We start from the raw sequence: 21,907 nt of genomic DNA, 5'->3' as shown, positions 1-21,907 counted from the left end.
GTGTGGGGTTGACAGAAGAAGACCCCATCCAGAGCAGCACCTCACTCACAGTAAAACCCAAGTTTACAATGACCTCCCAAGAAAGCACCCCCTCACTCCACCGCATATGCACCTTCTGCCCCCATTCCCTGCCACCTGTCGTCTTACTGCGCTCCAGCCACGCGGGCTTCTTTGCGGCTCATCACACCTGCCGGGGCCTCCTTCCTCAGGGTCTAGCATTTGCTGTCTCCTCTGCCTGGGATAATCATACCCCAGATACTTTCACAAGTCACTCCCTCCTCTCCTGTGGGCCTTTATTTTAAGGATACCTTCTCAATGACGCCTCCTTGAAAACTAATTTAAAATTGCAACCCCTCCTAATTCCCAGTCCCCTTTATTATTTTATCCTTTTCTAACACATTATTATATACAGATATATTTTTATTCTGTATTATGTATTTTTAGTTGTCCCTCTCTCACTAGATAGGTAAATAGATGATAGATAGATAGATAGATAGATAGATAGTCAATATTTCCCCCCACCAAAAGGTAAGCTCCCTGGCTTTTTTCTACTGATATAGTCCCAGTGCTCAATAAATAGTTACTGACTAAATAAATGTAATCATTCATAAATGCATTTTTTATGGGATGAAAAATATTAAAAGCCTGTGGGAAGGAAAAGAAATATTGTGACACCTCTTCCCCTTCTGACCCCACTCAGGCTCCATTCAGTGTCCCTTCTGCATGCTTCTACCGTTCCCTGAAATTCCCCCAACACAGAACTTGTCACACCACATTGTAGTAACATGTTTACGTATCTGTCTCTGCCACTGAAACTGTAAGGCCCATGAGATGCCAAAGGGGTGGTGCCCCCCTGGGAAGCTCTGTACACCCAGCACCTGGCGTACGGTCCTGCACATCCCGTATGCAGGGCTCAAACAGCAGCTGTGGTCAGATGTTCCCACCACAAAGCAAAAGGCTACACTTAAAGGTCTCTCAACACCACCCCTGCCTCTGATACTCTGGAAAGATGTAAGAGTCAACAGCTGTGAGAAAACAGAGTCAGGAAGTAGTTAAGTGCAGAAGCAAAGAAAGTCGGCAGCAGCTCTACTGCTCTGGCTAAGTGAGGAGAAGCAGAATGACCACGGCATTGGAGAATATTTTAATCTTTTTATTAGAAGTGTTATTATAGTGCCTGAAAAGTACTGTTCCACTGGTGAGTTTTAATAGCTGGATATCACAGGCTAACAAACAAATCCTGAAAAAATTGTTATGAAAATCCAAATAATTATCATAGAAAAGCAACGCATCTCAATAGATAACATTTTACAGTGTTATTTCAAGGGGACTGGGCTACAAAGTCCATTAACAAAAGCATTTTTCTAATTTTATACCAACTTTAAGAGGAAAGATTGACCTTTTGTACGTGTATTCACAGACAGCAGAAAGATCATGGCTAAAAATCGGCCTTGGTTGGCTTTTCTTTTCCAGGTTTCCAGTAGATGCCTAGAGACCATCCAGAGTCTTCTATGAGGAGATCATGGCTGTATCTTACACTTAAAATAGATTTGGGAATAATTCAGAGGCTGGAAGAAGTGATATCACACACAAGTACTAAAGCACCAAATTGATCACAGAAAGCTTTGACTTGGCTTCTATCCTCAGTAGTTTGGAGGCACACAGACATGTCTGGTCTCATCTTGTCCTACGGAGCACTGCTGTCACCTGCATGGGAGTCACCCCCACCCATCACACAGGAGGGACTGGGGCTTTGAAAGAAATGCCTCCTCAGCCAGCCTATCTTCAGCACGAAGCACGTACCTGCTGTTTTGTTTTCAGTGGCCTGCTAAGTGCCCTGGGACATTGGGCATCCCTCCCTTCTGCTGCATAATTAAAATTTCAATTTGACCAATGACGCTTTGAAATGCATTCTAAGCAACAGGAATTCAGTCCCTCAAACACCTGCCTTTTTCATTCCCTTCTAGCTGCAAAAGTTTGCAAAATCACTCCCAGCCAGAAAATGACTTCACCCTGCTGCCTGGGAGGGACCTTTATTGGCTCGCTAGCGCAAGGAGGAAACTGAGCTAAGTCAAGGGAGATGCACGCACACATTCCTGGAAGGATAATTTTAGAACCAGTTTCAAAGCCGACTCTAATTCGAAAATGCCTCTGCCACTTAGACCCACATGGAGATGTTATCAGCCTCGTGAAATGTCATCAAGTAGCTGAGGGTGGTTGTGTTTTGCCAGCGGTGGAAGCGAGCGCAGCCACTGTGGCTTCCACGCTGGGATTGGGGGGTGGGGGGGGCACTTTATTAGAAATAACGTTAGAGAGGATGCGATAAAGGCAGACATTCAAAGCTGCGGGCTATTGATTGCAAATCTGGCAGGGCTGCAGGCCATTCTCGTTGCAGGCAGGGCATCGCAGGGCCCGATAGGACTCCTTAAACCTGTTGGCCAGCATGGAGAACTTGCTGCCGTGGCACAGAGAGCAGGTGGCACTGCCCGAGCCTCGGCAGTGAAAACAGTTGTCATCTGGAAGCTCCCCTTCCTGCAAGAGACGGTCAGCGTTTAGTAACGGCAGCAGTTCGAGTTGATTGATCACATGCAGGTGAAAATACCCTTGGGTTGTGCAGAGGCTGGGGCAGTATGAGAGGAAAATGCTTCCCACAAATGCAATGAGGGAACTGGTCAGAGGCACGGAATAATCACAGCAAGTTTATCAAAGAGGGTTTCCCTGGTGGACATCTCTCAGGCAGCATCCCCCGCCACCACACCTCACGTCCCAAGACTTCACGCTTTTCATTGCCCTTGTCACCATCACCTGACATGTAATTTCTGTATGTTCCATGAGAGCAAAGATTTGGGTTTCCTCATTGCCAAATACTAAGAGTGCACATTTGTAGCATGACTCGTAGGTGCCAGGCGCTGTTCTAAGAGCATCTGTTCGTATATCAATCCATCTAATCCCACAACAATCCCCTGTAAGGGTTACCATCCCCATACTACAGATGGGAAAATGAGACACAAATTCAGTTATTCACCAACTGTCATGCAGCTTGAAGAAGAAGAGTCAGGTTTTGATCCAAGGCAGCTGAGCACCAGAGTTTATGCTCCTATTGACTATGTACACAGCCCTCATTGTAGTTGTCTGAAGGAGATGCTCAAGACAGATTGTTTTGTGGAGACTAAGCGGACGAATGAATTGATGGTACAATCCTTGGAAGCTTAGCTCTGAATTCTTGCAATACTTTATCCTCATTCTCTTTGAGAACTGTGATAAGGCCCCAGGATTCAGAGCTCCGCTCTGGACTCAGGAGCCCGGCTCTGACATCAAGAATGCACTTTGGACAGTTCCCTTAATCTCTAAATCTCCATTTCTTTCCCTCTGAAATGGGAGTGATAATGCTTACCTCTCTGAGTATAGCAGCTAGAATATTATGTGACAGAGTACATGAAAATACCATCTTATGTTATCTGGCATATTATGGGTTTTCCATGAGAGTTTGTTCACTTCTAAGCCTTGCTAATGGGTCTCCAGTACTCGATTCCCCCACTGCAGAAAAATGTCCTTTGTCTACTGTTGTGTTCTTCCCCTAAAACATCTCAAGAAAACTGGCAATTTTTGGATTCCGTGCAAAGATCATACATAGACCTATAACCTTCCAAGAAATAAGGGGCAATGCCAAATCTATACCAGGTGGATCAGGCACAAAATCCTATTCATTTCACCTTCAAAACCATCCAATTTTTTTCCACCCCACAGTCACAACGCTAGTCCGACATCTACCAGCTCTAGCAGGAATTCAGTGTGGACACCTGCCTCCAGTCTGATGGCTGTTCTCCCCACTGATGCCAATTTTCCTAAGTTGCCTGCAATTGTGACTACCACAGAGCACTCAAGAAACCTTTTAATGAACACTTGCCTTCCAGATAAACTCCTGATTAAAACCAAACTCCTCACAGGCTTTAAATGATTAGTTACGTTTTTCATCAGGCTCTTGTCCTTAGATCTCTCTCCAGTTGGTCTCCAGGAACCTGTCCCCCTCCCAACCCAGGCAGTTCCCATGTTCTCAAGTGTCAGTAAGCCTTGCCTACCCAACCTCTGAACCAGGAGTCCCACCGCCTGTCCTGCCCCAAGCATGGCAGGTCTCTCGCTCTGCTGAAAGCTCCTGGGAACTAGACAGGAAGCTCTCTGTGTGGTCCCTTTCACCGTCACTTCCTTGACATCTAGTGTGGAGCCAGGAAAATATCTGCTGTTCAGATATTTGCCAAATGAACAAACAAAGCAATGTTGTCTAGAGAATCCTTCCCATTCTTAATCCTAGGAACTACCAACACAGCTGGAGTCCAGTGGGAGGCTCCACCCAGCTAACAGCTTTCTTTTATAACCTAATAAAAATAATCTCTGAAAAGGGAGGCATTAGTTCTGCAAGTAGCTTTGTTGTGCTGCACAGTGCCCAAGGAGGTATTACACTTTATTCATTCTAGATTTAGGGAATAGAAGTGATTTCCAACTGACAAAAATCTAAATCATGTCTGTGCACCCTTTTTTAATATTTTATTGATTCTTGCCATACTTTCGTATATTAACAATGCAGAAATGTGTTTTCTTCCCTTAAAGTATTCAAAATAAATTTATTTGCCAAAATGTTCTTAAAGCAAGTTGCCACAGTCCATTTTTATGCCAAATCCACACATTTTAATGTTTTAGACTTGATCCCAGTGAGATTTTAATGGTATAAGTCAATGTTGTCAAAGAAAGTACAGTAAAATCCTAACATAATAGAATGCTAGGTCAGATAGTGAAAGATTAACAAAATGGCCTGGTGAGCTTGCTGTAGAGAACAAAGCCAAATCATCAATCAAATTTTACCTGATGCATATTGGGGTTTCTTTTTAAAAATATATATATATTTCAGAGAGAAAGGCAGAGGTAGAGAGAGAGAGAGAGAAATATCGATGAGAGAGTTATTGATTAGCTGCCTCCTGCATGCCCCACACTGGGGATTGAGCCGGCAACCTGGGCAGGTGCCCCAGCAGGGAATTGAACCATGACCTCCTGGTTCATAGGTCAACACTCAACTACTGAGCCACGCCAGCTGGGCGCTGGAGCTTCTATCCTTAATTTGAGTTACCACCCTTTCCAACTACTCACCTCAACATGTTCATTTAATTATTTAATGATTCACTAAATCAAGTATTTACTGAGTCTCTACTCTGTATTTCATTCTCATTATTCTTTAAAATTCTTCTCAAAAAACATTTAGTAAGAGGACTTAGAACATAGTTGTACAACATAGTGCAGGTTATAAAACCAACAACCCTCCCAAACCACCTCCCACCAGCTCCATGACCAAGGAAAGGGGCCTGGGCTTTCACTGCAGGATCAAAGCTTGTTAGCCCTGAAGAGGGTAACCAGCGCCAATCCGGTTAGCTAAATGATTATGATCATGATTCATGAGATTGGCAGTCAGGTGGACCTGGGCTTGACTACTGACTCTGATGACCTCTGGTAAGCTACTTAAGTTCTCCGAGCCTACTTTCTCCAGCTCCAAAAGGAGACCACCAGAGATATCTACCTCACAGAGTCTTCGTGAGCGTGACATGGACTATGGCATGGAAAGCATTGGGCATGGTGCCAGGCTATCATGGGCCCGGCCCTTAGTAAACTGTAGCTATTATTACTATTATTTCTTTTTTATTATTGTTATTTCAAAGGCAAGATCAGGTGAAGCATAAAGGAGCCTAGGTGATCTGTGGTTTCAAATCCGTTGAACCCAGGGCCGGGTTTCCTCCCTTCCATGTTTCACCGCAGCTCGATTCAATGATCCCTCTCCTTTGCTCTTACAGTTACTACAGGGGTGCAGCGTGGCCTGGCAGTTAGCCTTTCCCTGCCCTTTCATCACTGTCCCCACTGCTTCCCTTGGTCAGGAGGGGCTCCTAGGTGTTCTTTGACCCTTTTCTAGAATAATCTTGTCCGGGCATTTACTCCATGAGGGATTGGGCAAACAAATGGCCATTTATAACAGAGTTTAAAGGACAGGCCAAGTGAAGTATAACCTTTCACAGCAATTTTCTGCTGCACACCTCTGTGCTGGCTTATGGCATTCCAGCTAAGAAACATGGCTCTGTCTGTACTGAATTGAAAGACAATTGTCATGTCGGGTCTGCTGTTGCTTTTGCATTCAGGGCTGCAGTGGGACCTGTATGCTAGCTTTTCTGGCTCTCTTCTGAAAATATATGCCCCTACAAGTTGTAATATGGTGTGAAAAGGAATAGAATGAATGAGTGTTACGGGGGGGAGGGAATGCCTTGGATGGCAATGTCTGGTTGTCTGCCTACTGCTACGCCGCGTTCTGAGTAGGGCTATCTAGAGAAGGCAGAGGCAGAACACTTCTTACCAGCTAGCACTTGGTCCCAAATGCCAATCCTCTTTCCACAAACAATTACTATTTATTGAGCACCTATAATATGCCAGGCTATATCATGGGAGGCAATATACACATGGCCCCTGCCCTCATGGAGACTAAACCTTATATGTGAGAACAAACATTAACCAAATAAGTATAAAGACTGCAATTGTGAGGAGGGGTGTGAGCTGCCCTGAGGGGTCCCTTCTTAGGAATGTTATCCTCATGGAAGCCAGGGAGGCCCCTCTGAGATAAAGATGACTCCACTCAGATCTCAGGGGCTGAGAAAAAGGTTGCAGGGAATCTGGAGAATATCCTAGGCCCAGGGAAGTTGCCCCTTGTAAGAAAATGCAAAGAGCACATGATAGGCAGTGTTTCTGGGGTGAAGAGAATGAGAAGAGATGTGGTAAGAGATGAGGCTGAAGAGGCCAACAGTGGCCAGGCACACAGTGCTTTCTAGAACAAGTGAGGAGTTTGGGTTTTATCCCAAGTGAAGAGAAGTCATTGAAAATTTTGGGTGGGGGAAGGGGGGTGATGAAGGGATAACACAATCAGATTTGTATTTCAAAAATCTCTCACTGAGTGATCAGATTAGAAAGAGACACGAGAGGTTGTGAGCAGAACTTTTAACAAGAGCCTTTTGATGAACTCTGGTCATGACCCTCTTGTTCCTGCCCCCTAAGCCTCCCAGGGGCAAGGAAGCCAACAAATGGGAGGTGAGAGTGTGCCCCACAGAAAGCTTCAAGTCCTAAGAGATAGAATCTAAAGAGGAAAAAAACATTCACTTCTGCTGCCACCCAAGCTTTTACTCTCTTAGCTTAATGTCATCAAAATTGCTTTTCCCACCCCATCCCACCTTGAGAACTAATGAATACTATCAGTCTTCCCCCTCATCTGAGCATGTCTGAGCAATGGTTCCAAGGCGGGGAGCTATTTATATTTTTATCTAGAGGTGGCAAGAAGTTAAGCATTAATAATATTTTCAAAAGAAATTGTTATCCTAAAAATTGTTATTTTTAATAAACTAGTTGACACTGGTGCCCTCACTAAGACTGGCAGTCACTACAATAATGTACCCAAAGGTACCCTGGAATAAGCATGATGTAAAGGGACCCCACTTTATGTAAAGTGGCAATGGGGGCCCGGTTCATTCATTCACTTTCCACATATGGCAACATTTTGCAGTTTACTTGTGCCTGGCTAGTGGATTTACAAATGACACTGTTTATTTTAAGCTAAACTCATCTCTACAAAATATAAGGACCTGCAGCTTTATTACATTTCTTCAAGGAAACTGTGGATTGAGGACCCCAATAACAGAAGCACAAGGAAGCCCATAAGAAAAGGGCAGAGGTAATTTTTCCCATGTCTACAGCAAGATGTTCTAAGCCACACTGCAAAGTAAAAACAAATAGATACCTAACTGGCTCTCAAAAGAAGCCATCCAAAAAATTAAAATTAGGAGTGTTTGAAATATGGACTTATAACTATTACTGCTAACAATGTACCATTAAAATCTAATAAAATCCCTGACAGCTTTAATATTTAGACATCTTACGTAGTCATATTTGAAAGTTTTACTGAAACAGTGCACAACCAAGACCATTTGGAGGCCACTGCAGCAGGGCCCTCCTGGGGGGACAGTGACCCGCTGACGCACCTGGGGGTACTGGTTGTGGAGAAACGTGCTTTCCGTCTCCGCCAAAGGCCCATCGTTCTGGTCGCTGTCTCCATAGATTTCCTCTTTGCTCATCAGAGATTCTTCCTCGATCTCCCCTTCCTTCTGGAGAATTTTCCTCATGAAGTCTCTCTTGTCCATTGGGGTTCGAATGATTTTCAGGTTATTCGTGTAGATGATTATCTTTCCAAAATCTATAATGGGTGGGGACTAGAGAAATGGAGAATGAGCATGGAACCTCCACCAACAGTCACCAAATAAATCCAGGGCTGCAGAACCTGCTCACCGTCCCAGGAAATAGGACAGGAGGGACTTCTACTCTCCAGCACTTGTGACCCCATCAGACCACAAAGCTCCAGTTCATTCCCTAGTCTGTTTGCTTTCTCTGAAAACCATGGCAACCATCTCCCTTCTTCCTGTTGATGGTAGCCGAGCGAAGCTACACTAGTCATGTAACTAGAGTGTAGGGCTCTGCAGGGTAGGGCCCAGAGTGTTTACTTCACATACCACAGCAGCTGATGTAGGGCCAGGCATAATGAGGGCTTAAGAAACACAAAGGAATGCCTTTTTAAAAATAAGTGGCACTCAAATTTGTTTCTGTGCATTAATAATAGTATATACAATTTATTGAGCATTTATTGTTATTATTATGATGGCAGACATTGTGCTAAGCATTTTACAAACATTACCTCACTTCTCCCCCTGAACATCCCTATGAGGTAGATGCTATGATTTCCACATTCTACAGATGAAGGGACCAAGCCTCAGGGGGATTAAGTGTGTCTCAAGGTCACAAAGTTACTCAGGGTCTCTGGCTGGAATTCAAACCCAACTCTGCCTCACTCTAAATCCATACTCTTAGCACCTACACTAAACTATTCACAATCACTTTCCCAAGATCATTATATTTTTTATATATTAACATATTTTATATATATTCTGTTGTAACTTGTTTTTGTTCTTTGTCTATGAAAATCTTTTTATGTCAATAAATATACTTTAACAGCATCATTATCAATAGCTCCTGTTCCCTTGCTGGATTTCTCATGTGTGCCTTAACCATTTGCTGAGGAATCGTCTGGACATTAGAGAAGCAGGGGAGTAAATGTTTAGGGATTACTCAGCTAAGAACACACATTTCTTCCCAGAGCTAGGACAGCTCGCAGGGAAACGTTGGATCCCAATCCCACTCTTCACCAACTGTGAGATAGAGGAGAGTCATTTGACCTCCCAGAGCCTCGGTGTGGCAATCTGTAAATGGGCTGCCATCTCGCTGGCATGCACTAACCACCAAAGACAAACTTATTAAAACACAGAAATGCTTCTACACTGGCTGGTAAACAGCTGTCCTGAGACTCCTGAGCGCTCTCCTGCTACTCCAGCCTCTCTCCAGGAAACCTCTCACATCCCCCAACCAGTCATGTAAAAGTTGACTTAGGACCTCAGGTGTTAGGACCCTGCCCCAACCCTTCGCAGACTTCTGGGGTGATTAAGCAATTAAATATTTGTACTCTCTTCCCTGAGGCTAATCATGTCATCTTCCAGGGATGGCGGTCCTATGAAGAGGATATCAAACAGGGATTGCAAAAGCTGAAGGTACCATGCAAAGGGTAGGCACTGTTACTGCTATTATTATTCAGAACTGTTCTTTTGGTCATTAGCGCATGCACAACCATGCTACACAACCACATGCTCTGGCGGGAAATGTTCTGCCCTGCTTTTGCAGAACTGTATCAGCCAGTCTATTTAGATGCTCCACCGAAGCAGTCTCAATCTGACTTGAGCCAGAGTTCAATATGCAGGTCCCCTTCCTTGAGACATCCACAGGGTTTTCAGTAATTATTTATGAAGCCACAAGCTTCCTACCCGGCCCTGGTTTCCCTCCCTCTCTTCTAGGGATCGTGTGGCAGCTTCCATTTCCTACTGCTTGATGCGCGCAGGGTTCCTGTTTCGCACTCTGGACTATCAGTTTCTGAACATCAGCAGATAAAGATGGTGGCACTTTTGGAAGGTTCCATTTCCACTTCCAGTAATAGCCGAAGAGGCTCAGGTACGAGGGAGCTTTCTTCACATCTACGGCTGGTTTCCTTTTTCCAGGCAAAACTCTCAATATACTGAAAAAACTCTGCAGCCCTCTGGTTCGACCTCCTGCCTCTAAGCTGGTCGGTATCTGAGACACCCAGGCGAGTCCATTTGTTTTTAATGTATTCCAAAGGTGGACGGTCCCAAGTCACCCTGCAGGTGTGTTTAAGTTTCAGTCACCCTGACAGCCAAGCTCTTCCTAGTGTCTAAGGAAACTCCCCGGGTGTAACTAAACTTCACATGATCTGGTTGCATCCGATTGCCTGTGAGGAACACCCTCTCGTACATTATAGAGGGCCGGGATGGAGCCAGGAATTTTATGTTTCCTTCCACGGTGCCCAGAATGATAACCTATGTGATTGAGCCGCATAAATATCCCGATGTCAATGGCAGCGACTGAGGCCGCTATTCGGTCACCATGACACCCCTCCGCTGCTCCAGGTTTAAACACATCACCGGGTACGAGGAAAGGCAATGGGCTTTGCGGGCAGGCAGACCTGAGTTCAAATTGCATTCAAATGTTATCTGACAGTTGTGTGAGAGGTGCAACTTATTGAGCCCCTATGAACTTCTTTTTTTCCAGTTTGTAAAATTCTTTCTCATAGAATGATGGGGAAGCTGAATTTATGCATTCTGTATAAAGTGGGTGTTCAGTGAATGTTACTTCTCTTCCTTCCCCTTCCATTTTTTATGAACCTTGTAAGCTTTGGTCAGTTTCAATTCCTTAAAATATTTGATTGTTTATAACCACTTTATCTACCGCATAAAATTTTTAAAGGCCTCAGTGTTTCTTTCATAAGAACCTGGCCATTATCGCACTGGTAGGTAACATTTACAGAGCATATACAATGTGCTGGGCACAATGCCAAGGGCTTCTTATCTGTTATCTCTCTTTAATCACAACAATCTTTGTAAGCAGTACTTTTATTACCCTCATATCACAGATTATGATGTTGAAGCTCAGCAAGTTTAAGTGGCTTTGCCCAAGCTCACACAGGTAAGTAGGTAGAATGGACATCAAGCCCTGGTTTAACTGACATCAGAGCCCTTGTTTTGTTTAAAACACACACACACACACACAACAACACACATTATTTTTGATGTGGTAAATATACATAACATAAAATTTACCATTTCTAAGTGGACAGTTCAGTGGCATTAAGTACTTGAACACTATGGTGTAATTATCACTGTCATCCACCTCCAGAACTTTTCCTTAGTCCCAAACTGAAACTCTGTACCCATTAAACAATAACTCCTCCTTCCCCTCTCCTCCCCCCCCCCCCCCCCCGCCCAGCCCCTGGCAACCACCACTCTCCTTTCTATCTCTATAAATCTGACTACTCGTATAAGTGGAATCATATGATTGTCCTTTTGTGACTTATTTCACTTAGCATAATGTCTTCTGATTCCATTCATGTTGTAGCATGTGTCAGAACTTCCTTCCCCTTTTTTTAAGATTGAATAATATTCTATTGTGTGTATCTACAACATTTTGACTGTCTACTCACCTATTGATGGACATTTGGGTTGTTTTCACCTTTGGGCAATTGTGAAAAAAGCTGTTATAAACCTGGGTATACAGATATCTATTCAAGTTCAGAACCTCTACTTTTAATTACTGTGCTTAACTACTACCCAATGTTGCCACACGGCCAATATTTACTAGGGGTTATTTTACAATTGGGTTCACTATTGAAAAATCATGACTTCCCAGCTCTCATTTCCTTATTTTCATAAACACCACATTGACAACCTGTTCCAGTGGGTGCAGGTGCATGAACCCATCCTGACCACTCCTACACAAAAAGGCTGTCTAGATTGAGATGTGGCATTTGATCAGGAAACAAAGAAAACAAGGATAACTGGACCATGCAGGAGTCTAACCCTGAACATGGCTTCCAGAGTCTGGTATTTAAATCTACTGTGCCATGCCTGGTTTTATAAATCCATGCCTAATCATACATTTACATGAAAGCCAAGTTTGGCATACTGACGTATGAAGGTCAAGCAGTCCAGTACTAGCTACTGTGGCCTTGTATAAAGTATTGAATAAACTACAGCTTTGTAAATTCTAAACATATGAATAAGATTTAGGTAAAATGAGGTACTTTAAGTACAAGACAGCTATGTACCTAGGATATAATAAGCATTCAGTAAATGGTACCTATTATTATCATCACCAGCATTATTGGTAGTGATCTACCAATAATATTCCAAAAAGGAATGTTCCATAGGGCAAAGAGTATGGGGAATCAGAAGACCTGGGTTCTTACTCTGACTCTGCACCTATGACCATATTGGGTGAGTCCCTTAACAACTTGGCACTCAGTGCTCCTCATCTGCAAAATGGGAGTGACCATACTTGGCCTTTCTCCTCAATATTGTCCTGAAGACCTAATGCGATAGTATGTGACAGTGCAATGCAATGCATAAGCCACTCCAGTAACACGAGGGGCTGTTCATTCCAGCCCCCTTTCATACCAAAAAGAAACCAGTACTATCTTTGATAAATGTGGACATGCCCTAATTATACTCTTATCAGTGCTAGCAAGGCCCGTACATTTGTCTGCTATAGATGCAGTATTTTTTCCCTTAGGAAACTAATAAAAATGATTAGAGAGTAATTATCCGAATTTCACACTTTAAAGAGGAGTACAAATCCTACTCATAAACACTATTTATTAATAACCTGGTACATTACATAACTGTATTTACTCTTTTTAAAGAAACACATTCATAGTCCCACTGGCAGAGAGCATATCCACATCTCCTATGAGATTCTAGAAATCAGTGACTACCTTTCCAGGCTCTTCTAACTTAAAAAGAAAGACCATGCAGGGGCGTTTGATTATCCATGCTACTGGGGAAGGTCGCTGAAATTCACAAAGAAATACATGTTTCAGATGAACTATGAGCTCACACTTCTTCCCCGTGTAACATTTCCCCTGGTTGATTTGCTCTTCACCATCTCTTCGCAGGACTCCACCTACCCAGTGTTCACGCTAGTGAGCAATGAAAAGGCAACATAAATAAACTGACAGACATTGTCTGAAAGCAGGCAGCAAGAGGGAGATGGGGAGGGGGGGAAAAAAGTTATGGATAAACCACAGGCTGAATAACTGCCTGGGGTGAAATGAGCACCTCCAAACACTTAGCTGTTTCCGGAAACAAGACAACCAGTTGCTGCATCATTTTCTAAACCAGCATCGGGCAACCTGAAAACCACAGCACCTCTATTTAATTTACTTACTGAGATAACCCAGCCAAAGACCCAGTGCAATTTCTTTTTACCCTGGATGGAATCTGAATACTATCGTGCTTATTGCACTTTCTAATAACGAATCCACAAGCATGCGGTTGTTGTCCCAGAAATATTATCCTAAGAGCGACTTCCCATTTGGTGCACCTACAGCCTGGTTGGTACAGGAACATGAGCATAATACAAATTTGAAACATTCAGGTGCTTCTCTAAACGCACTTTAGTCCTTAATGCTTATCCCCCCCACACACAATACCCACCTTATGGTCATTTGTCTTGTAATCGTTGAAGAAAGGCTGGCTGCCTGCCAACGTATAGGCATTGCCCTCTCTGAATACGCTGATCCTTTGAGCAGTCAGCTTAGGGGAGTAGGATCGGGGCTTGGGGGTTTCCCCAGACCCATAAACACCATCCATGGGTTCCAGGGACTCTTGGAGAAAACTGTGAGGGTATTCCTCCTTTGGCGATTCTAATTCCTGCCCATCTTCGAAGACCTGCTTCAACACTCGGCCACTATAGGAGGAAGAGATTTTGAATCGTACTTTCCGGGGTTTGCCGTCGCTCTTCTGGTTCAGCTTCTTCTCAGGGTCCTCCATCAGCAGGCACGTCCCTCTGTGGTTTCCAGGCCTCAGTGCAGCCAGTGGAACTCGGAGCTCTGAGAAAAAGGCACTTTATTTTCTCTCCTCCTGCACATAATTAATTCAAGTCGCTGCTGGGATATACTCAGTTTACAGCAACTGACACCCACACATTAAGTATTGATAGACCCTCATGCAAAGGCAGGCGATTGCGGGTTTATGGAGTGGAGGGAGCATAAGACAAGATTGGGTCCCCTCTGAATCCCAAACTTGCCCAGAAATTCACCCCAACCCTGGCTTTTCTTAACCTGAGTAAGTTTATTTAGCCTGAACAAGTACCAGTTCAATACAGATCAATTACTCAATGACTTAGCAAATGTCTTGTTATTCTTACCAACAGCCATGACCTAATAAGCATTTAATAAGTGCCAGAGATTTTTACATACATTAGCTTACTTCACCCTCACAATAACCCTACAGTGAAAGTACTATTGTCCCTTGTTTACAGAGCAGAAAGTGGGGCTCAGAGCAGTTTCCCCATTTATCTGCTGGATTACAGCTAAGCAAGTAAAGGGCAGGGATTTGAACTCGGTTCTGACTCCAAAACCCTTGACCAGTCCACCAAGTCAAATATCTTCCGATTGTGTCTCAAGGAATCCTAGACAAGAGGGAGCCACAGGTCCTGGACTCTGGGCCTTCTGCCTCTGTGTGAACCAGATAAGTTCCACTTCATGTCTATTTTATATAGGCAGTTTATTGCACATCAATTATACTTCAATAAACTTTTCTTTTTTAAAGACAAAAATTTTTTTTCTTTTCAAGCACAGCGCTAGGCACCACTGCCTATTGCAGACAGCACCTGGCAAATGCCCAACACTGTGAGCCCGTCATTGGAATGACTATCAGAGAAGCAGGAAACCTGGGGCTTGAGAATGACAGTCCTACAACCTGGTTTAGGAAACAGACCTAATACATAAAATAGCCTCCTGTTGAGGGAGCAAGCAGTCCACCGCTGGCTCACAGTATAGCTCTTCTGGGAAGAAAGTGGTCCTTGAGGGGACAAGGATGGAAGAAGAAGGCTTGTAAAGGAAAGGGCCCTTGGGTTGGGTCTAAAAGGATGGGTTGGATTTGAAGAGCTGGAATGGTGGGGGGTACACTTTCCACCCTGTTTTTGCTAATGCTATCAGTTACTGCATTGTGCAAGCTGGCTTCTGATGCTCCTGTGGCCATTCCTAGGAATTCTATCACCACTCCTTCTTTCACCCACCCCAGCACCCTAGCCCTAGGTCAAGTCCTCATCACTTCTGTTTTCAAAGTTGCAGCAGCCTTCTAATGACTGTCCCACCCATCCGCAAGTCCGTCCTCCACCCTGATGCCAGAGCGGTTTCCAAAACACAACTCTGCGAATGTCAGTCTCCCGCATAACAAGTCCTCACCCTTCCTTTCAGCGGGCAAGGTTCCTCAAAACCTAACCCTACCTTCCTTCCCAGCCTGGTCCTCTCCACTCTTCCAAGTGCTTCCTGGAATTGGCGTTCCGGGCACACAGACAAGCTCATCTGTTTCTCAAAACCACCAGTTTCTGCCTTTTATCCAGTACTCCAATTCCTCATTGAAATGTCAAACTTCCCCTCCTCCTTGAAGTCACAACCCAAATGTCACCACTTCTGGGAAGCCTTCCTTCCTGCCTCAGGGAGAATGCCATGGAACGCTGGACCTACCACCATCGCGTGCTTGTTTTCTTTACCATTCTTGTGGTTCCCTCTTCCTCCCCCACCCCACTAAGCTGTGAGCTTCACAGAGTCCGAAGCTGCCTTTACCACTTCTCTATCCCCAGTGTTTACCAAAGTGCCTGGTAAATAATAGAATTCAGGTAAGAACTGTTGTATGAATGACTTCTAGGTGACAGAAATCAAATAAGTAAAACTTTTGGAAGAGGAGTTATATGTATTTTGTGGACAATAGTGAAGAGGTAGGATCAGAAAGTTGTCAAGAAAAATACCTATATTTCTACTAAATAGGAGGGGTTTCACTATGATAAAGCCCCCGTGTAATCAATACAAGAAATAGGTTAAACACATACACACACAGAAACAGCATCTCTAAAAAAACACAAAGGTATGCTCTTCATAACGTCAGAAGATACATTCCTCTAGGTTCCCTAGGAAGCAGGGCCAGCCCTGATGTACCACGAACGCTTTACAGGAGAATGGACCCTGTATCCCTCAACGCTTAGGACAACCAAGTGGGCCCCAAGGCTTCCAGGCAGGCAGTCACCTGTGACTACATCAACCTTATTCGTTTATTCTAGTGTATAGAACAAATATTATTATTTGCTATGTATGCCACGCCATGAAAAAGATTGGGAAGCCCTAAAAAAGAGAATATTTTCTTCTATTCATCCCAGAAACCGGTATGAATACGTGACCAATAGTCTATCTTCATCTGGAAGGACCAGTGAGCTGACTTCCATTCACGGCTACCTGCCAAACAGGCATTTTCTGCCGGGGTCCGGCCCCAGCAGGTCCAGGGGTCCCCAAAGGTGTGGACGGAGTCGGCGAAGAAGGAATGACACGGAGACAGCGTTCAGTTGATCAGCAGCCTAGCCAGGATCTCTAGCCAAGTTCTGGTCAGGATCTCCAGTGAAGTTCTGGTTAGGATCTCCAGCCAGGTTCTGTGTCCATGTTGTCTTGCTAGGTTCTCCAGCCAGGTTCTCCAGGTTCTCCAGCCAGGTTCTGTAGCCAAGTTCCCTCGCTAGGTTCTCCAGCCAGGTTCTGTCCAGGAACTTTTGCCATGTTCTCCAGCGAAGTTCTTCTGTCTCTAGAGAACGTTCTGTGTAGGTTCTGTGCCTAGGTTGTCTCTCCGTTCTGTGTTCTTACATCTGTATTTATACCAGTTGATTCCAATCCTATCAATCTCTATTTCAAAGGTTAGGGCGTTTCTTATCTCCATTCCAGAGAGTAAAGATTATGTAGCTTAAGCATGATTGTTCATAGTTAAAGTGATTAATTACCCGCCTGGCACTTAGTTAAGAGGTTTTATTCCCTCCCTAACTTCAGGGGAAAATCCCTACCTGGGGAAACACCCTTTCTCAGAGACCTTGGTTAAAACACATAGTGCCAAGAAGGTGAGCAAACATATTAAGAACAGTATGCCATATATGCCAGGTCCCTTGAAACAGCAAGCATGGACCGGCTCCCGGCAATTTTCAATTGCCCAAGAAATGAACACCATTAACAAAGGTAGCCTTTCAGAAGAGTAGACTTCAACCAGAGCCTGTGCACTGATGCATTTGCACGATCATGCTTCTGCCACCTTGGAAATTGTTATGTTAAAATTAAGTTAGAAATATTGACACAACGGAATTAAATGGGATCCTGACTATGAAAAAAGATTCATTTAATTATCTGAAGAAAGCAAAAGGTGGAAATGAGTTTTCCAAGTAACATTTGTTCTATAGTTTTTTTAGGCCTTGTCTTGTGTTCACAATAGACTCTGAGTGAGCCAGACCAAAATCGTGGAAAGTTCTGAAAGAATCATACTTCTGGTTATTTTATAGATTTTAGTGTTTTCAGAATTATTCCAGAAGGAGGATATAATTGATAAATTGAAAGCAATTCTGGTAGCATGATGAAAAAGCCTTAAAAATATTCATTTCTTGAACCTTACAAAGACAGAAAAAACTGCATAAATCAGAAGAAATAATGTCAAAACATTAACATTGATTGCAATGGGTGAAAGTGTTAGGGGCAGAAATAGAATACTGGGGACTAGCTACAATTATAAGAAATACTAGTCATGCTTTGTTAATAACTGTGATGGTTCTGTTCTGATTAGAGAAAGCACATTCTAACCTGGCTGGGAGCTAACATCAGAATGCAGTCCAGCCTCCTGTCCCGAGAACTGCATATCATTATGGAAAGATTTACAACCTCGTGGCTGAAATAATCTAGCGCCGGAGGCACCCGCCCTTTACAACCCCCAGCCTCTATTGCAGTGGTTCTCAACCTTCCTAATGCCGCGACCCTTTAATACAGTTCCTCATGTTGTGGTGACCCCCAATTTCACTGTTACAAATTAAACATAATTAAAGCATAGTGATTAATCACAAAAACAATATGTAATTATATATGTGTTTTCCGATGGTCTTAGGCGACCCCTGTGAAAGGGTCGTTTGACCCCTAAAGGGGTCGGGACCCACAGGTTGAGAACTGCTGCTCTAGCCGCTCTCTGTGACCCCTGCCAGCCCACATGACTTGTAACCTGTAATGCTTATCCCGTGCCTGCTTCTCCATGCCTGTAATTCCTACTTTCCCATGTAATCTCTGTCCTTCTACCCAATATAAGCAGCTGGCTTATAGGGAGAGGCAGAGCAGATTTTTGTGGATGACCTGCTGCTCTCCCACGCTGCCAGCGTTATTGGAATAAACGCTCATATATGATTCAGCCCTGTCTCTGCTTAATTGGCTGCAGTAGTGACAGGCAGCCCGGACCCCTTGGTTGTCCAGTTACCAATGGTACTGAGTTTTTTCTTTCCCAGTTTCATTCAATTTTTAATTGTCTATGATAAGCTTATCTTACTTTGATAATCAAGGAAAAAATAAATGAAAAAAAATCCATCCCTTTCAACCCAATAATTTCTCTTAAGGAGACTTTTCTTTTTCCATCTTAAGAGTTTATTTGAGCAAAAATTGATCCAGATTGGGCAGCACCAAACCAGAGGTGGTTAGGGGTGCTCTCTCAGCAGAGAAAAAGGGATGCAAAATAAGGAAATTATTGGTTGTCTATAGTTTAAAGCCTAGTTGGCTGTTTGTGATGGGTTATTCTTAGCATTGTGATTTTGTAACCATGAGGTGGTACCTACAGGCCTAGATTTGGGTTTGCCAAAATCAAAACTTTAAGATTTTGGTAGATTGCCATGGCATTAGAGCCACATCAGTTTAATGGTCTCCTTGTTTAATTAATTTAATAACCCTCCCCCCTTTTTGGTCACCCTCTCCTACATGGGAGATGGTCCAAAATTTGGTATTAGTGCCACTCCCAGTCACCATCAGAGTGAAGGTGTTGTTGTCTCATTGGGAAATGCATAGGGTATGATGTCAGATCTGTGGAAAAATTGTTCTTGCTGTTCAACTCATTGTTTAAGTTATTTCTGTTTCTCCAAGAGCAGTGAGACCACCTGATGTACTGCTCATAGCTGCAAAAAATGCACTTGAGACCTCTGAGAGGATACAGCTTACTAGGAAGACTACAATAACTATTAGGCAGAGAATGCCAAGAGACTTAAGGATACTCCTTAGCCAGCCCCCCCCCCCCCGCCCCCCCAGGAACCAAACTAGTTTGTAGCAAATTAAAAAAAAAAAAAAAAGTACCTGACAGGGCATCAACCCTGTCCATTTATAAACTTTCATCTTACTTGCATCCATTTAATTTCATTGTTTTGTTTGTTTGTTTGTTTTGTTAATCCTCACCCAATGATATTTTTCCATTGATTTTTAGGGAGAGTGGAAGAGAGAGGGAAAGACAGAAAGAAGCATTGATGTGAGAGAAACACATCAATTAGTTGCCTCCTGCACGAACCCCGACCAGGGCCCTGACCAGGGCCCCGACCAGGGCCCTGACCAGGGAGGAAGGAGCCTGCAACCAAGGTATGTGCCCTTGTCCTGAATAGAACCTGGGACCCTTTGGTCTGCAGGCCGATGCTCTATCCACTGAGCAAAACCAGCTAGGGCTCCTTGTTCTTAACAATTCTGTTTAGATTACTCATGAAAATTTGTGCAGACCAGGCCAAGGGACCCCACCCGTGCACAATCGGAGCCGGGGAGGGACATGGAAGGTTGGCCAGCTGGGGAGGGACCGTGAGAGGGCTCCAGGGCATGTCCAGCCCATCTTGCTCAGTCCCAATTGGCCGGACTCTAGCAGCAAGCTAACCTACTGGTTGAAGCATCTGCCCATGGTCAGTGCACATCATAGCGACTGGTCAACTGGCCAACTGTCTTCCCCCTGGTGGTCAGTGCATGTCATAGCAAGTGGTTGAGTGGCCTTAGCATGTCATTAGCATATTACACTCTGATTGGTTAAACGGCAGACCAGACAACCGGACACTTAGCATATTAGGCTTTTATTATATAGGATGATTTATCCTAGATCACATGCACTTGAAAGACAGTTGGGTTAGTTTCCATATTTCTAAGAGTATATTTGATTTACGTACATTGCTTATTTGTCTTAAAGCCAATTAAATAGAATTCTCTACAAATTAATTTTGGCAATACCACCTGGAGGTAGAAAATATCACACATCTATGACATACGTACATAGACATACATAAACATACACACAGGAGGAGAGATCTTACAGCTTCTGTTTTTAAACTTTAGCCAAAAGACAGGTGTGATAGCACAGAACTTGTTTATAAAACAACAGTTTTATTCCAATTGTGTTTCTGGTGGATAGAACAAGTTAAAATAGCTAAAGCTTCCAGCAACATTTGTGGAAAAACTTTTATGATTTTTCATTCACCTAATTTTCAAATAGCTTCTTATTGTTGTTTTCTTTTTGTGATCAGAATTATACCCCTGAAGTGTGCATTTCAAGAAATGGCTCTGTGTTCCAAGAGGAGACCAGGTAGAACATCTGCATCTCAAAGACACAGAAAGGATACAGTACAGTAATCTCTCCAAGAAGGGCTCCCCACCACCACCCCGAAATCCGGGTCTACATATTTTCTAGCCTTTGAGATGAACAGAGGAGATTTGGGGGTTACTAAAAAGAATAGGTGAGCTCTGAATTCTTTCTAGAGCCAAATTTCTGTTTTTATAAAAACTCAATTTGTAAGCCAAGTGTAATTGTTTTTAATTCCTTGAAGAATTGGGCTGCAGCCTGAATGACATCAAGAGGCTGGCCCAGCCATCCAACTACAATTGTCCTCAGTTTGCTTCTTTATACCAGGGAGATCACCAACTAACGGAAATCAAAAAAGGGTCAAAGATACGGTGCTGGAGGGAGACTAGACTATGGGTGGTGAGCACACAATGCAATATACAGATGATATGTTATAGAACTATACACTTTACACTTATTCTGTGTTATTAACCAATGTCAGCCTAATAAATATAATTTTTAAAAAAGATTCCTATGATCTAGATTTACAGCTGTGTTTCTTTGGAAGATTTTAGTAAAGCCTTCCATAATGGCTTCAGAATGTTTTTCTTTCCCTATAGGTACACAGTTTTATTTTAGCTTAGGGGAGAAGGTTTTAAAAAGAAGCTCCTATCAGGCTCTGAATATCAGCATCCAATTTAACCAATGTCTGACCATAGAGCTACTTAAAAAAAAAAAAAAAAAAATCTTGTCAGGTTTCACCGGGACAAACAGTAAACATTCCTCACAATATTGAACAACCCCATAGACACAAAAGGCATCTCCAAAGAGGGCATAAAAGATGCTACCTGCTTAAGACCCAGAGCCACTCCCAAAGATAAGCACAAGGAAGAAGGAAAGACCTGGACAATTCCTCTGAGAGCTGCAATAGTCGGTAGGACCCTAGCCTAAAATGGAGTGCAGCCCACATTTCTGTCCACCTGTATTTGGGGGGCACCCAACCTGACAGCTGCCAGGCAAAGTACTCAGGTCACAAAATGAGATAAACAAGAAGGCAAGAGCTGTCCCTGGGAAAGCGGATCGATAACTAATGTTTTTCCTGCCAATCGGAACTTGGAAAGGAAGGGACATGAGACTTCCCCTTCCTCTCTCACCCAAGCACCACCGACGGAGATCTGGGCGAGCTGACTTGGATGAGAATTCTTGACCTTTGCTGGCTTCTGCCAGTTTTCCCAGGAAACTGTCTGCAGACTCTGGAGAGAGTGGGGTGGCCCAGCAGGCCTCACACTAGCCACCAAACACTGAGGCCTCACACT

The 21,907-nt window shown here is 43.6% G+C and overlaps 1 protein-coding gene across 1 annotated transcript in view; it reads right to left on the bottom strand.

The window, feature by feature from the left end:
• Nucleotides 1-1,135: 1,135 nt before the first annotated feature.
• Nucleotides 1,136-21,907, bottom strand: part of GRXCR2 (glutaredoxin and cysteine rich domain containing 2) — a 51,826-nt gene continuing 31,054 nt past the window's right edge. Inside the window, 4 exon segments of the mRNA XM_036312048.1 lie at nucleotides 1,136-2,529; nucleotides 8,052-8,279; nucleotides 13,674-14,015; nucleotides 14,017-14,068. Coding sequence (XP_036167941.1) covers nucleotides 2,347-2,529; nucleotides 8,052-8,279; nucleotides 13,674-14,015; nucleotides 14,017-14,068 — 805 coding nt within the window. The 3' untranslated portion in view covers nucleotides 1,136-2,346.

This window comes from Myotis myotis, unplaced genomic scaffold (assembly GCF_014108235.1).
Source record: "Myotis myotis isolate mMyoMyo1 unplaced genomic scaffold, mMyoMyo1.p scaffold_m19_p_6, whole genome shotgun sequence".
Lineage (NCBI taxonomy): Eukaryota > Metazoa > Chordata > Mammalia > Chiroptera > Vespertilionidae > Myotis > Myotis myotis.
This window is presented reverse-complemented; position numbering and strand designations above follow the sequence as displayed.